At 42.5% G+C, this 16,956-nt stretch overlaps 1 protein-coding gene across 4 annotated transcripts; it reads left to right on the top strand.

The window, feature by feature from the left end:
• The first annotated feature begins 658 nt into the window (after positions 1 to 658).
• nlgn1 (neuroligin 1) lies at positions 659 to 15,419 on the top strand. Of its 4 annotated transcripts, XM_037248623.1 has the most exons (12): positions 659 to 1,197; positions 2,851 to 3,522; positions 6,503 to 6,562; positions 8,554 to 8,613; positions 11,059 to 11,211; positions 11,399 to 11,611; positions 11,708 to 11,974; positions 12,061 to 12,422; positions 12,684 to 12,844; positions 12,921 to 13,077; positions 13,156 to 13,233; positions 13,882 to 15,419. In XM_037248623.1, exons 2-12 carry the CDS (start codon positions 2,997 to 2,999, stop codon positions 14,479 to 14,481), a joined length of 2,637 nt encoding a protein of 878 aa, XP_037104518.1. In that variant the 5' UTR covers positions 659 to 1,197; positions 2,851 to 2,996; the 3' UTR covers positions 14,482 to 15,419. The 4 variants fall into 4 exon arrangements, with proteins under 4 accessions (XP_037104518.1, XP_037104519.1, XP_037104520.1 ...); XM_037248624.1 differs by lacking the exon at positions 6,503 to 6,562 and having other exon boundaries at positions 661 to 1,197; XM_037248625.1 differs by lacking the exons at positions 6,503 to 6,562; positions 8,554 to 8,613 and having other exon boundaries at positions 661 to 1,197.
• Positions 15,420 to 16,956: the final 1,537 nt, after the last annotated feature.

Raw genomic sequence — 16,956 nt, 5'->3', positions numbered from 1 at the left:
CTCGCGCTACGTTGATAGTACGGTTATTCTCATGATCTTCTCAATGGTCAAGACCCAATAGTACAGCTCTTCTCATTGGTCAAGACAGAAATCGCTGCCTAAACGACATCGCTGATTGGCCGTGCAGTAAATTCATGAAACAAAACACAATTTTGCGCCCTTAAAATTGCTGGCTTAAAAATTGAACCGATCCAGGAATTTGGGCCAATTTGACCCAATTTCCTGCGTTGTTTTGCTCAACACAACGCAAGAAATGAGGTTGTTTTTGACCCAGCACTTTTAGTAAGGCTAAAATGAAGTGTACATTAACAGCGTGTGAATAGACACGGCCGTAAAGTTATATTGTTTCCAATATTTTAATAAAGGTTTGACCCCTGCTCCTTTACTGGGTCATGAAATGGCGCGATAGCCAAACTGTGGTGGTTTTCGCATGTAATAATAATAATAATTAATAATAATGACTAACAACTACGATAATAAAAGTAATGACATAATAACGGATGCAATAATGAATGCAATTGATGCTGTTCTTTTTTTTTTTAAACAGGAACACTGAACTGTCGTTGCGGAAAGATATACCGTATGTAGATTCGTAGATATATTTATATTTAATATGTGCGCGCGCGCGCTCGCGTGTGTGGACAGAATAGCTTTTGTATAGCTTTTGCGAGGTAGGTCACCCTCCACCCCCAACCGCTGCGCGCATTAAAGCTGTATGAAGATGAGAAAGAGGAAGTTTTTTTTTAAAATATATATATCATCCAAATGCAGCCTGTATCGTGAGGAGCGGGCGGTGGTGGAATCCCGTTCATCTTTCCAGCATCGCCGCCATTTCTGAAGTAGACGGTTTGTGCGTCTAGCCCTCTCTCTGTGAGAGTACGTAGTGACTGCATGCTCGTCGTAGAAAGCAATTCTTAATATCGACGTGAATCACGGAAACACCTGCGATTACCCACTGGGTTTTTTTTTGTTTTTTTTGGGGGTGGGGGTGGGGGGGGTGAAGTGGAGTCCCCCCTTTTTTGTTCGCTAGTGTCATGATTTGAATCCATTATTTTGAGGTCTCTTATTTCTAGTACTTCTTCCTTGCATTTCGTACGGGCTATGTCGACAAAAAAAAAGACTCCATTTTCCAGCGATACGCAGTGCACCGAGGACTGTTGTGGACGAAGCAGCAGACTGGAGACTCTTAACATCATGGTAAATGAACATGTTTGTCAAATTCTCGTCAGGAATTGGGTAATATGGCATGTCAGGATTTATGAGTTGACACAGCCAGCCTATGCAGTGATTTGAATGTGTTAATGGCACGACATAGGATGCTGGGGGAATGGGCCGGGCGGCCAAATTCAAATACGTGTGTGTACATGGTTCATGTCGTCATGTCGTTCTTCTGAGTGGAAATGAATAATGTGGAGAAACAATCGTCGTGCTTCTTCGGCAAATCCCTTCCAGACGGCTGACAGACCTGGCACATTTACATCGACATCGTCTCAGTTTCGCAAACAATAGACTGATTTCAATAAGTCGCTCGGGATCCAATTCGTCCCTATGACATTTTAAAAATCACACATCCAACACCGCTCTGACGCTTGTCCCTTTTTGACTGTGTGGCTGCAATTTCTCTCTTAAACGTGATAGATAATCTGTTAATTGTGTAACACTCAATGTTCTCTCTCTCTCTCTCTCTCTCTCTCTCTCTCTCTCTCTCTCTCTCTCTCTCTCTCTCTCTCTCTCTCTCTCTCTCTCTATATATATATATATCCATCCATCCAGATATCCAGATCGTTCCCAAAACTGATTGCTATCTCTTGACTAAGAATTTTAATTGTTTTAATTTTTCATGTGTGTGCAAGCTTTTGATAGTTCCAGTCATTGGGGGCTCAGTTGTGCAGCTATCTTTTTCGAAAACATTATTGACCTAGCAAGAGGGTATTTGAGGTTGTGTGTGTACGTATTAAATGTGCACATCATGTTTTTAATGGATTTAATGAATGACACTTTTCACTAGAACAGGAACTGAATTGGTTAAGATAATCAGTAATGAAAACTCTACGCTGGTAAAGGTCCTTCAAAATTCTTTGTTAGGAAGCAGACTGGCAGTTCTCCAACAACAGTCCAAATGTTCATATTTTTGACCCATATCAAGTCTGAAAATATAAGCGCCCACTGAACTATTCTATTCTGATCCAAATATAACCTTGTGTAGGTAGTAATGAAGTAAGTTGTTTGGTGTCCCTATCTGCTTTTGTCATTGAATTTGTTTATTCATTATATGTATAGTACTGCCTAGCCTTGGTGTTCTTTCTGGAGATAGTGGCTGGGCTATATCGGTTCATGCAGTCAGTCCCTGGGGCTCTGATCTACATAGCTCACCCCTCAAGGAAAACATCTACTCAATGCTGTCTTCAGCCTTCCGTCCCTCCTCCCATCCACCTAGCCTCACCACTTCTCATGAATGTTCTTTCCGCTGATATGCCCATGTTTACTTTTCACCAAATTCTACGATAAGATATTCACCAAATTCATTTATTCCTTGATAATCGTTTGCGTTTCATCAAAACTGCACAGGTGTTGCTTTCCGAATTGTTTTCCAAGAAATCATTTTAAATTCTCTTCACATTTACATACGTATATGACCGTTGTGTGGCCAATCATACAATCTGTATGTCTTTGTAATTAGTCATGTAACGATTGTGATGGAATTCAACCTTTGTTATTTTCATTATGCATTATGCATTATTATAAATCTGGTTCTGACAAAAAACAAAACAAAACTGTATGAACCCCCTCTCCCCCACCATTTATTTTCATGTGGGTACTAATTGTTGCAAATCCCCCTTTTTTTTGCAGGGGCTGGATTAAACAATCTGTTTTGGTATTCTGGATTGTCATCTGTCATCTCGCCCAAATATAGCAAAGGAAGGACAACATTTTACTATTTGGACTATATTGAAATTCACGGGGAAAAAAAGGAAAAAAAGGAAAGAAACAGAGCTATGGCTACATTGAGGGAGCATCTACGGACCGGACATCTCCTACTTCAGCCTTTTTCTATGTGCAGCAAGAAAATGCGATACGTCGGCACGAAGCGTCGCACGAGTACTCGTAAATGGTGCTTTCAATGGCTGGCTGTCCTGCTAATGCACATGTGTGCTGTGAATGCTGAGAAAATGTATGAAAACGACCCAGTGGTCACCACCACCAACGGCAAGCTCCGTGGAATCAAGAAGGACTTGAACAATGAGATCTTGGGCCCGGTGGTACAGTTTCTGGGCGTCCCGTTCGCAGCTCCGCCGACAGGCGAGCGCCGCTTTCAGCCACCGGAGACGTTAGCGCCGTGGCCGGATATCCGCAATGCAACGCGCTTTGCCCCGGTGTGCCCCCAGAACATTGTGGAGGGCCGCCTTCCTGATGTCATGCTGCCGGTGTGGTTCACCAACAGTATTGATGTGGTGTCATCGTACGTCCAGGACCAGAGTGAGGACTGCCTCTACCTTAACATCTATGTGCCCACAGAAGATGGTGAGTTAGTGGATTGGCAAAGGGAAAATAATTGGTTAGGGTGTCAGTCCAATGAGTCTGCAATCTGCTTAAGAGTTCACACTTGGTGTGTTATCGGAACCGTGCGAGTGCAGTTTTCTTTCTGTGTGTCTCCCACTATATCGCATGACCCTGAGCATGTTCAATAAGCATGGATGTAACTGTGTGTGTGTGGACAAAACATTCATTGAAATTTATTTCACCTTCATCAACATCTTTGATTTGATTGCTTTATTTGACTAATACTGAGCCACCTATCTGCGGTCTCAATTAGGGCTGAAGCATACTTTGCTATTTGGGTATCCAACTTGACATTCTATAGAACACCGCATATATGCCCCCACCACTTAATTCCCACAATGCAGTGTGTGGCGCAATACATTTTCTTTAGAAAGTTTTCAGGACGTTAATCCATGCTGTATACTACGTGTATTTGTGTTGCCAGTTGTGTGTCATATTTAAACACTAACATTTATATCACAGTTTTTCTTTCTTTCTAACAAACTGTGACTCAAAGTTGTGTGTTAGAGACAACCAAGTTGATTCTTCAAAATGAATTGAAGTTCACTAGATCTTGCTTACTGAAAGTCATTAACGATGTACACATTGGTTCAACGTTAAAAAAAAAAAAAATCTGCTTTCTGCATGATTGACATGTTTTATATTTGTGCAACGAGAACCCTTAGGGCTTAGGTCCTAAGGCTTAGGGCGATGATCGACCGTGTTGATTGGCTATGGAGGTCTGTGATCAACAATTCCCATCATGCTCTTTTCACGAAAATCCACTGATCGCGAGCGGTCACCGATCGATCGGGCATCCCTGTTTCTAGTATGAATTTTAAATGAATTGTCAAATGTAGTTTTTAATAGATACTCAGTTTTGAAGTAAAAAAATAAATAAAAAAAATCACCCATTCATCCATCCTCAACACCGCTTTTCCCCGGGATTCCCCTTCCAAACAATGACACCTCCCGCACTTCCTCTCCACCTCCGCGTTCATAGATTTAGCCAGGTCAATGTCAAGGTATGTAAATCCTAAATGTACTCTTTTAATGATGTGTTTCATATTTAAAGAAGACATATCACTTTTTTAGCTTTCAAATACAGTTTATTGTGCATTTGGAGTCTCCGGGATTGTAGAACAATTTCATCTAATCCAGAGGTGGGCAATTCCGGTCCTCGAGGGCCGGTGTCCTGCATGTTTTCTATGTCACCTTGTTGCAACACACCTGATTCAAATGGTCAGATAATTAGCAAGGTCTGCAGAACCTGGATAACAATCCTGATCATTGCACCAACCGTCCCCCAGCATCAGAACCTCAAACAGGTGCCTGGTTGAGTTTCGATTTTTGTCCTGCTTGTCTGTGCGAAGCACTTCAAGGACGAGTGTTGCAGAAATCTCTTGTCAATTTAGAGAAGGATTCGCCAAAAGTTTCATTGAGTTTCAATTCCTTAGATCTCTGGAAACGACTGACACAGTAAAGCGGTAAGCTTGAGATGACAAAAACAGTATTTCTCTTTAGTGTTATTGCGTGTCCATGATTCCCTTGTTTTCATAGCATTAGCGTCAATTTTTTGTTGATTTTAGCGCTGTGCGCTCTGTTTCCACTTCTTGTGGATGTAGTTGTATCAGATGAATTGCATCGAAGGTGCTGTTTTATTCTTGGGGAACACAATAATGTGTTAAATGCATTCGTTAGCTTCTCGCTAGCGCTAGCATTAGCTTACTTCGTAGCTTGACTGCAGTGCTTGTTTCCAAGACGTTCATAGCATTAGTGTCAGTCTTTCTTTTCTTTTTGGAGCTGTGCGTTCTATGTTTTCACTTCTTGTGGGTGTATTTTGAGTGGTTGTATCAGATGAATTGCGTCGAAGGTGCTGTATTATTCTTGGGGAACCCAGTAATTTGTTAAATGCGTTCGTTAGCTTCTCGCATTAGCTTACTGCTCAAATTGACTGCAGTGCTTGTTTACAAGACGTGTTCATAAATATTGAGGGGATTTATTTTGTCAGGTGTTATGTATGAGCTGATGGACAAGTCTTCTGCTGTTGACATCTTTTAATCAATCCAAAGATTTGCGGCGCAAGAAAGCTCTACCTTGGCTAACAAACAAACAAACAAACAAACAAACTACACGTGTTAACCAGAAAGAGAGGCGTCCATTTTGCGGCCCGGAATGAGTAAAACATACAACGGAGGAATTTATAAACGTGATACGGAAGCTTTAAAAGAGAACTAATTATTAGGGAGCTAGTTATTTCTGTTGAGCTTTGTTTATGCTAGAATAGTAAGAGAACTACCTTGGTGTAGTAACAATGCCCGCTCCCCAATTTCATTCGTTTCATTTTTTATCCCCCCCATTTCGTAACCAGTAAAGCCCTGCGCCCCTCCTGAGGAAAAGCAGTTCAGAAAATGGATGGATGGAACCAGTAAAGCTGTAATGCTTTTGAAATGGAATCCAGTGAAAAATATGACATTGTTTATTCGGAGTTACCTTTAATTAGTACAGATGAATTGACAGAAAAGTCATTGTTACGACTGTATATTGAAATATCGTAACAGAATGGCATCAAATTCTATCATTCCAAAAAGCGATATATCGCTGTGTCTAATTGTTAAGCCTCATATGGATCTTAAATAGGTCTTCCAGCATTCGCCTTTCTAAAATATTTGCCCTTCTTTACCATCTTTCTACTGTTTAGAGGCACTTACAGCCTTGTAACAATGGTTGTATTTCAAACAAGGTTACATGAGAACTGAACCGGGATTTAATAAGTGGTGTTATTCCTTTTCTCTCCATTTATTTTTATATTAGTTTCATTAAATCCCTTTGTGTCTGTCTGTCTGTCTGTCTGTTTGCACGTGCGTGCGTGTGCGTACGTGTGCGTGCGTGTGCATGCCAACACTTCTGCAATGTGTCCAGGGGCCACATGTTATTTTTTAGTGCTCTATTCATTTTACAGTCAAAAGAATATCCAAGGAATGTGCAAGAAAACCGGGCAAGAAAATATGTAGGAAAGGAGGTATGTATTATATGCACATGCACAATGTAAGAATAAAGAAATATTGAACAGACAGACAGACAGACAGACAGGGCGAGAGAGTGAGCCAACCCTGAGGTCAAGCCAGAACAGAAGGCCTGTGAAGAGCACTGTCAACAGATCCCGTCCGTGTCTTCTGTGCAGGAGCTCACTCAGATGAGTGAAAGGCATCACAAGGAGAAAATCCAATGTTTGAAAAAAAATGGAAGCGTGCTTTGGGTTAAGTGGTCCAATCTTTGCTTGTTCATTTTTTTTCCATAACACGTTTCCTGCGACCCTGTTGACTATTTGCGATGAAACGTCGGACGGTTCTGTGATCAAGCCCCCCCGCCCCGATATCTGAGCCATTGCTGAAAGACTTTTCAGAGTCTTTTTTTGCCTGCCTGCCTGCCTGCCTGAGGAAAACAAGCTGCCTAATAATGACGCACACTGTGGCATCCCTCGTCATGTCAATCAATACACATCCCTTGATATGCTTGTATTGCATTCAACCTTATGGAGTTGGAGAATCTGCAGCAAAATGGTCAAAATATATACTTGCCTAATCATTGTGCTCCTTGATTTGAAACCGTACTATGAAGCAGACACATTGCTGCCATTTGGTCGTAACTACAAAATAGTTTTGGAAGGTAGCGTAGAATCGGGGTGGGTGATTTGCACAATATTGTTGCAAAATAGTGAGCGAGCCATAAATAGTCCGGATGGACGGGTTAGCTTGAACGCTTCTTCTTGAGAGTAAGTTGCGCCTTGATTTCTTGAGCCATTTTGACGCTTGTTCCAAACGTGCAGCGATGACGACACTGTAAGGTGACTCGTGCTCACAGCCAGTGGAGAGTTGCGTTCAAACTGAATTGATTGAAACTCCGTAAGTGTGGGGAGAGTTTGGTGGTGCTAATCCCCATTCCTCTCATCTCGTTGGAAAGAAATGACCTTCAAAATACTCCCTGCTCTTCTCAGTCTGTAGTCTTTTACAATTACCCGGCGGCCTATTACAGGTCAGGCTGTGCATGAATTTGCGAATTCATCGACACCCAGTTCTCCGGGGGGGGGGCAATTCATGTTTTCAGCACGTTGATGTCAAAATTTACGTAGACGTTGGCACGTTCGAGATGGAACTAGAGTATGATAGCAATAAGTTGTGTAGTTTGTGAGAGGCGTAGGTCCATCCCAAAGCAAAGCTTGGTGGTGATGGGGAAAATGACTTCTGGTGACACAGCTGGCATCTTGGTTAGAAAAACATTTGATTTCTGCTCGTTACCTCTGCCACGTGGGACCTTCTCCTTTTGGGTCCGGCTGGAATATGCCAATGAACTCATGGCAAATGCCTCTGTGGGCTCTGTTGCCCTTGAGGCCAATGCTTTCAATAGGGCGGGCGCAGTTACCTTCGACTCCAGCCAGGAACCAGGTGCAACTCGTGCAGGAGATCCCTGTATTTTTGAGTCAGCTTTTTCTTTTATTTCACTCTTTTTCTATTGGATTTTTGAAGAATGCACATTGCTTTGCTGATGTGCTTCAACTTTTTTCTTTCATTTATGAAGCACACTTTATTTAAAATCTTCTATTCTTGCTGTATTCAACTGATTAGTCATGCACGACTAATGTGTGTGTGTGTATATGTATACATATGTGTGTATATATTACACATTACAAAATAGTAGTGCATGACTAATCCATACTATACATACATACATATGTATATGTACATATGTATATGTATATATATGTATGTATATGTATATGTGTATATGTATATGTATATATATATATATATATATATATATATATATATATATATATATATATATATCCAACATGTGTGTATATACGCACACACACACACACACACACACACACACTTTATATAGAGGCTACAGAAGCATTTAAATCACAGTCTAATCCAAAGAGCGTCTTTTTGATGCTGTATGTGTTTTTGACAAACCTGTTTTCCTCCTTCCTTGTTCTTGGTCTTATAGGTCCCCTTACAAAGAAACACTCTGATGATTTAAGTGATAGTGACCACGCAACAGATGAAGGTATTTTCCATTTACTGAGAAAATGATTGATTTGCATGAATATGAAAACCAAACAAAACTTGACTTAGTTTTAATATATTTTTTTGTTTGAATTTTTTGTCATTTTTTGATACAACTTTTTTTTTTGAGAAATGTTTTTTGACCAAATATATTTGACTCCATTTTTCAGCTTTTTTAAATGTCTACTGTTTTATCTTTTGACGCTGTGTCTGGGTTTGTTCTTTCTGTCATTTTGTTTTTTGATGTTGCAGCTGACATTTTAAATAAAAAAAGTAACTATTACTCACAAAACCCAACTCAAAACAAATTTTGCATGCCATACATTAGTCTGTTTCAGTTAAAACATCATCAACCCAATCTCTCGCTCTCTCTTGCTCTCTTTGTAATCCTTCACATGTTATTCTTTATTATTGTGTGAAGGCTGTGGCTTTCACACGTTATTCCTATTCTTTATTCTAACTCGAGCCCGAGCAGCGACTGCTATGAGGTCCTTATTGTTTTTAGAAGATTTCTTCTTTTTCTATTTCTTTCTTTTTTGTTTTCCATAAAGTCTCACCATTTTGAAACCCAATATTCACAATAACGCCTCAAATTTGGAAAACGTATTGGGTCCAGCGGAAAAGCTGATATTGATGGGAGAATTTGGACCGAAGAGTTCCACATTCCGACGAGTCCCATAGAATGTTGTCTCGCATCGGAGGTTGTTAGGAAACCAAAGAGCGAGCCCGCCTCCTTTCTTGTGCATTCTCGCTTGTGCTCGGTAAGAAAATCATAATTTCCCTGCCAAAGAGCACGCATTGAAAGGAAGGCACTACATTTGCTTCGCTTTCTCATGTTTTGGACCAGACTGATTGACAAGGAATGCGTGTTAAATTCGGTCTGGTAGGAACCATTCTGGAAAAAGACACTTGCTAGTTCAGAGGTTGACAAGGGATGCCAACAAAGTTAGTAGCTCTAAACTTGGTTCTGGGTTCTTTAGCTGACTTTCTGTCACTCGTACTATCCCGGCAATACGGGAAGATTCCTTCGTTGCCAAAATTGTCGCTTTCGGATAAGATGCAGTCTGGACGTCCTAGAACGTATCAGACATGATTGGAGTCGAGGGAGATGGGCTGCTACGTGGCTGTTTGCTGAGTCTTAGTGGCGTGCGTGGCAGGCACATGAGATATACAAAAACAACAAAAAAAGTCCATTTCAGCCGTATGACCAGTCTTGGATTTGCAATGTCCAATTTTGCACAGGCATCATACTTTTGCAAGGGCCGGGTTCATCCGATTCTCTCGTGACTTGGGCCGCACCATCTGGGACTCATCAGGGAACAGAAAAGTACGACTTTTCAATGTACTATGTAATGGGAGTGAGCCATTGTTTGCGTTTCATAGTTAGTTCCCTTTTCCGCAAAATAGGGAATGAATCGCAACTCCTATACAAGCTCCGAAACATCCCAAACTTGAAATGTATGCAAATAGTCACAGCCTGAAGACTTTTACACGACAACTTTTGTTTTTATTGTAGCATTTGGTGGCAACCAGAGCATCGAGTCCGTTCAAGCAATCCACCTGAACGTTTGTCAGCATTGCCTCCAGACTTTGATTCACCTCAATCGTTGTGACTTTTCGACAAAGCTTGATGATTCATCACGTTTGTAAAGTCAGGAAAAATCCCAATTCCAAATTGCCAGTATCCTGACGCAGCAGTACTCCAACATTGCCAGGGCCCTTTATAGCTGCACGTGCTCAAGTTGATCATGCTGTGGGATTTGAACCTTATTTTTCAACGCGGAGCAATTACGGAACCAGAGTGCCACCGACCAAAGTTTCAAACAAACTCATGAGCAAACAAATGAATGCAAATAGACGTCACAGGCGCAAACTGTTGCTCTCTGACAAGAAGAGTGGGAAGCCGGCAAGGATTCATGTCAAACCAAACACCTCCGACATGCCCAATTTGTCATTGTGTACGGTGCCGGATGGCTGCAAACACTTGCATAGATGCGCTTGTGTTTTGGTGTATTTTGTTGTGATTATAGTCTTGATGTTGGCAAGGATAATTGTTGGCCGTGGCTACCATCAGCATGTTTCTGAAACAAAATCTACTTGTAAACAAAGTTTAACAATGCCTGAATGTTAGTGCAATTAACCTCAATCAATTCTAAAAGTGAAGTCATAAGTCTCCAATAGCTCTCGGGTTTTGGCGCATCGTTATTAGGAGGGAGTAACATTTTCAATTTTGAACTATTTTTGGTAACGCTGTTATTGAAACAAGATGGGGGAGCCCATGAAAACCTTGCTTGCTGTACATGGTGCACGAGTCAACAGAAAGTTCATTTGTACCAAATGCTATATAAGGCACCCTAGAAGTGGTGTTGATTCTTTGGGTCTGTCCCAGCATCAGTTTGAAATCTAAGATCGCCAGTTTCTATTCCTTTTTCTGCCCTATCTTTAGACATACGGGAGAGCGGAAGTCCCAAGCCAGTGATGGTTTTCATCCATGGTGGCTCATACATGGAAGGAACTGGCAACCTGTTTGATGGCAGCGTCCTGGCCAGCTACGGGAATGTGATTGTCGTAACAGTCAATTACCGCTTGGGTGTTCTAGGTAAGGACGACTCATACAAAAATTGTCAGTTGCGAATAAAATGCAGTCTGGACCTTGAACGTATCAGACGCACATAGTATTATCATTCAAGCCCTTTTCTATACTGCATATGTATTTATTTTTCTTCTTCCTGAAACAATTGTTCAATTGATTGTGATCATGATCATTGGTATTCATTCCCCTGCAGGTTTCCTTAGTACTGGTGACCAGGCAGCCAAGGGGAATTATGGTCTGTTGGACCAAATCCAAGCTCTTCGCTGGACCAGTGAGAATATCGCAGCCTTTGGTGGTGATCCATTGCGTATAACTGTGTTTGGGTCAGGGGCTGGAGCCTCTTGCGTCAACCTTCTCACACTTTCTCATTACTCGGAGGGCAACCGCTGGAGCAACTCGACAAAAGGTAAAATGTATACATATAAGACTGTCTGTCTGTCTGTCTGTCTGTCACATGCTAATTTCTTCCCTTCTTTCCTTTCTCTGGTTGGAACCTATTTAGGTCTGTTTCAAAGGGCTATCACCCAGAGCGGCACGGCGCTCTCAAGCTGGGCCGTTAGCTTCCAGCCAGCTAAGTATGCCAGAGCGCTGGGCCAGAAAGTCGGCTGTAATCTGGAGGACACGGTGGAGCTGGTCACGTGCCTTCAGAGAAAACATTATAAAGAGTTGGTAGATCAAGACATCCAGCCAGCACGGTACCACATTGCCTTCGGACCCGTTATCGATGGCGACGTAATCCCCGATGACCCTCAGATACTCATGGAGCAAGGTACAAGAAAACATCTCGGGCGGGCTCGACTCTCTCGATCTCTCGCCAGCACGCGATGCAAGCGGTTCTCTGTGTTTGATTTGCAGGTGAATTCCTTAACTATGACATTATGCTGGGAGTGAACCAGGGTGAGGGTCTTAAATTTGTGGAGCTGATGGTGGACAATGAAAATGGTGTTCAGGCCAATGACTTTGACTATGCTGTGTCAAGCTTTGTGGATGACCTCTATGGCTATCCAGAGGGTAAAGACATACTCCGAGAGACCATCAAGTTCATGTACACGGATTGGGCCGATAGGCATAACCCGGAGACGCGCAGGAAGACCTTGCTGGCCCTGTTCACTGATCACCAGTGGGTGGCACCCGCTGTGGCCACAGCTGACCTGCACTCTAGCTTTGGCTCTCCGACTTACTTCTATGCATTCTATCATCATTGTCAAACAGAACAGGTGAGTCTCTGGCATTTCCTGAGCAATATCTGCACAAATAAAGTTCATCCCTTTCATGATGAAATATCTTATCTTAAATGCAAGGCAGGTTGAAAAGCAGTTGCAAATCATTGTATTTTGTACGCTTTACACAACCTCCAAACTTCATTGTAGTAATTGTCATTGTTGCTCTCTTTATTTTGCATGATTTTGTGCGTTTGTTATGTCCTAATGGATAAAGACGGATGGAAACACGGAGCCAATGACTCTGTTGCTCATTAGGTGCCACCGTGGGCTGACGCATCTCACGGAGATGAGATCCCCTACGTGTTTGGCCTCCCGATGATCGGCCCGACCGAGCTGTTTCCCTGCAATTTCTCCAAGAATGATGTTATGCTCAGTGCCGTGATGATGACTTATTGGACAAACTTTGCCAAAACCGGGTACAGTCCCACAAATGCGTTATTGTCGCGCTACTTCACTCTTAGTTACAATTTGTTTGTGGTTACCGTTTTTCAGAGACCCAAACCAGCCTGTACCACAGGACACCAAATTCATCCACACAAAGCCCAACCGCTTTGAAGAAGTAGCATGGACACGCTACAACCAGAAAGACCAGCTGTACCTGCACATAGGCCTCAAGCCCCGAGTCAAAGAGCACTATCGTGCCAACAAGGTATGTGACTTATCCAGACAGACAGACACAGACACTTTGATTTGGATAGGTAATAACTTTCTTCTCTGTTCTCCTCAGGTTAATTTATGGTTGGAGCTGGTTCCTCATTTGCACAGCCTTAATGATGCCACTCAGCTTATTCCCACTACCACCAAGGTGGGAACGTTTTTCAAATTTGGTGTTACTCATTTAATGCTCATTTTCAATGAAACATTATCCATATATCTAAGATGATCATGATAAAAAAAAAATCAAAACCAAGCTTTTTATTTTGTCCAACCCGGTTGGTTGCCATGGCAACACACCGCTTGAAAAAACATCTATTTTGTCAGCCTGAACGTTTGTGAAAACAGGTGTAACCCGGCACACACATCACACTTAGCAAAATAATAATTACTTTTTAATTTACTGTGCCTTTAAAAAAATAGGTTGGTTGCCCCCCCCCCCCCACACACACACACACACACAAATTTTGAACAAAGCAGCCCCTGTTGGGACGGGGGACCCCAACATTGGCAGGACTGCAAGGATCCTTGATAGCTGCTCGCAGCTCAAGTTTTATACATTGAAGTGATCTTTCTTTTTGTTGCTTTTGGAGTCTACACGCCAGTCGTTTTGCAGATTTAGGTCCTGCCCTATAATATTTTTGCTTCATGAATTGTGTTTTTTTTTCCCTCGACATCTTCCCTATCAATACCAGAACAGAGGGGTCCCTCCTATAACGATGCGACTTTTCTAAAGATCGGAGCCTGGTTTCATCTGTTAATGATGTACTAACACATTTCTCTTGTATGGTTTCTTTAGATCTCCCCATCGGGCGCAAGCAATCGCACCCCAAAGCCAAAGGTTCTAGTGACAAAGAACCCCAACCCAACTCCCCTCCCAACTGAGATCCAGAACATCCACAAGCAACCTCATTTAGTAGACCAGCGTGACTATTCCACCGAGTTGTCAGTCACTATCGCTGTGGGAGCGTCTCTGCTCTTCCTCAACATCCTGGCTTTTGCAGCGCTCTACTACAAGAAGGACAAGCACCGGCACGACATCCACAAAGGCTGCAGCCCACAACAGAGTGCAACCAACGACCTTGCTCATACACAGGAAGAAGAGATCATGTCTCTTCAGATGAAGCAACACACAGACCTGGACCAAGACTGCAGGCGGATGCAGGGTGATCCGCTAAATCCTCGCGACGTGTTGCTAAGGACTACCTGCCCGCCAGACTATACTCTGGCCTTGAGGCGCTCACCAGATGACATCCCTCTCATGACACCAAACACCATTACCATGATCCCGAGTACTATTGGACGTCTTACCTCCCTCCAATCTTTCAGCACCTTTCCCAGCACCCAACAAAATAACACTCTTCCCCACCCACACTCGCATTCCACTACCCGAGTATAGTCCAGGGTATCCATCCACTCAAACAAGCAGGACTCTCCTAACTCACGCCGCAGTCCTGTTTGAAAATCTCGAAATACTCTTGTCGGCGTCTGACGCCGAACCACTGGTCATAGTAACGGTATTATTGAGGGATACGTTTTTGGAAGACAAAAATCCCCCAAATGGAGAAGTACAAGAGACCTAGATTAGGAGAATTAGACAGTACCATTCCAATATATTTTTCAGCATTTTTACTCACAGCAAAAGATTGAACTGTATAATCTAATCGTGTTACAGTCTGCTTGAGGCTGAGTGACATTGGAATAGATATTCAATGCACTGTAGACTACTACAGGGCAGATTCCCAATTCAAAGCAATTTTGGCATGTATGAATACATTGTTTTTGTTTGTTTGTTTTTTTAGATGAAGACAAAAACATTTAAGGAAGCGTATGCAATATGCACAATGGAATTCTAAAGAAGCTTTTCTTCTTGTATTTTCAAGAATCGTGAAAATAAATTAACAGAACAATGAAAAAATGTATTGCTGCACTTTGAGCATCAATGCTTTATAGTTATTCAATCGAAAGGGTGGCGGGCGGGGTCTGTTGCAGCAGGACTGAAACCAAGGATATGTCGACAGAGATCTGGCCGACCCGAAGAATAAGTAGATTTTAACACGATGTGTGCATGATGGTTTATTTTCTTGATAAAATTAAAAGGATCATTTTCACCGTCTATTAATGAAGTTGGTGGAATTTCCTGGAACGATTATTGGTAAAACATTTTCACACTACTGGTTACTGTTGCCTGGGACTTCACTCAGTAGGTACAAATGTAGAAATTAATATCTAGCTGGAAATATGTGAACAAGCTTTGCAATCAACGATGACACATCCTTAAATTAATTGTACCGTAAATCCAGCGCAAGGCTCCAAATAAACACTTTTGCAATGCTGTTTTGGCATAAAATTAATATTTTGCACCTCACTAGTACGCGTTGAATAGCAATACAGATCATTAAACGCAGAGCGTCAAAAGTATTGACGTGTATTGCGAGCCGTGTTCATTTGAAATAGGCCGCAAATGATTGTTAATTGCTAATTGTCAAGACTCCTGGAGTACAACCACGCTGAACCCGACGAGACACCTTCCGCAGCACAGGATGGACCATCGGCTCTTTGCTACTCTATTTGCTACAACCTGACATTTCATTTTGGGAGTCACTATGTCAATTTGGTTTTCGGCCCTTTCCGACACTGGACTGACAAGGTTGTCCCTGTTGGCTTCTGTGGACGTACGAGCCGTGTCGGGGACTGTGATTGTGAGGGAACCCGGGAGGAGGCACTGGCCGGTTAGTTTGTGAGTATTGAAACCTACTCTGGAAGGAGCGGGGGGATGCACGGACCTCCCATTCCTGGGGCCCTCACGGTCCTAAAACCCCTGACGGTGTCGTGGCTGCTTTCGTCCACAGTGCACCGCCGCCCACTCTTCCATTTTTATTTAGTTATCTATTTACAATTTATGTATTTATTTTTTTATAATGTTTTTGTTTGATTCACATAAACAAGAAATGGTGTGCCCGATGGCAAACATACGGAAAGTCAGAATCAGAATTCTGAGAAAAAAGTCAGAATCCTGTCACCCCTCGTTTTTCTTTCTTCACTGGCCCTAATCCTCGGCCAGTGAAGAAAAAAAAAAACGAGGGGTGACAGAATTCTCACTTTATTCTCAGAATTCTGACTTTAAAGTCGGAAGTGGTCACGTGACGCGGACGTGACGTCGATGGGCGGAACTTCCGCCAAAATTCAAATCCGTGGACGTGGCTCGCAACAGGAAGGAAACTGGCGATGGCGGCGAACGAGACACAGCGGATAGTAACACGACGACTGACTTGAGAAATATTTTTATTTTCTGCTTGCAACTGGACCGTCTAGAGCGTACACGGTAAATACAACTCATTGTTTTAAAAAAGAAGTACTTTTGTAGCCCTGAAAAGCGAGTGAGTGTGGCGTTTGGGGGGGGGGGGGGGGGGGACGTCGAACTCGGCGTCTGCGTCCAGCCACAGACACCGAATTTCGACGATTCTTTCTGGTCAACGGTTGTAAATTATTGCGTTGATTAAAAAAGAAAACTTTATTTAACTCTACTTTTAACTTTACCGTTTCAGATAAGCGGGTATTACGTCGCAGTCATGTGCCGCGGGAATGACGTCAATTGGCGGAAATCCCGCCAAGATTCAAATCTGTGGGCGCGGATTGCCGTAAGGGCGACAGCGGATACAAACACGACGATTATCAACAGAAATATCTTTATTTTCTGCTTGCAACTGGACCGTCTAGAACGTACAAGGTAAATACAACTCATTGCGTTTAGAGATTTACGTTTGTGTAGTTTGACTAAAGTTGTCGATGTAGCTAGCGTTCACTGTGTAATAGCAATGTGTAGCTGAGTAGCTAACCCTAGCTCAGGGGTGGCCAACCAGTCAGACTAAGA

The sequence above is a fragment of the Syngnathus acus genome, chromosome 4 (assembly GCF_901709675.1).
Source record: "Syngnathus acus chromosome 4, fSynAcu1.2, whole genome shotgun sequence".
Classification (NCBI taxonomy): Eukaryota; Metazoa; Chordata; class Actinopteri; order Syngnathiformes; family Syngnathidae; genus Syngnathus; species Syngnathus acus.
Note: the sequence above shows the minus strand (reverse complement) of the source record. Positions and strands in the feature narration are given on the sequence as shown.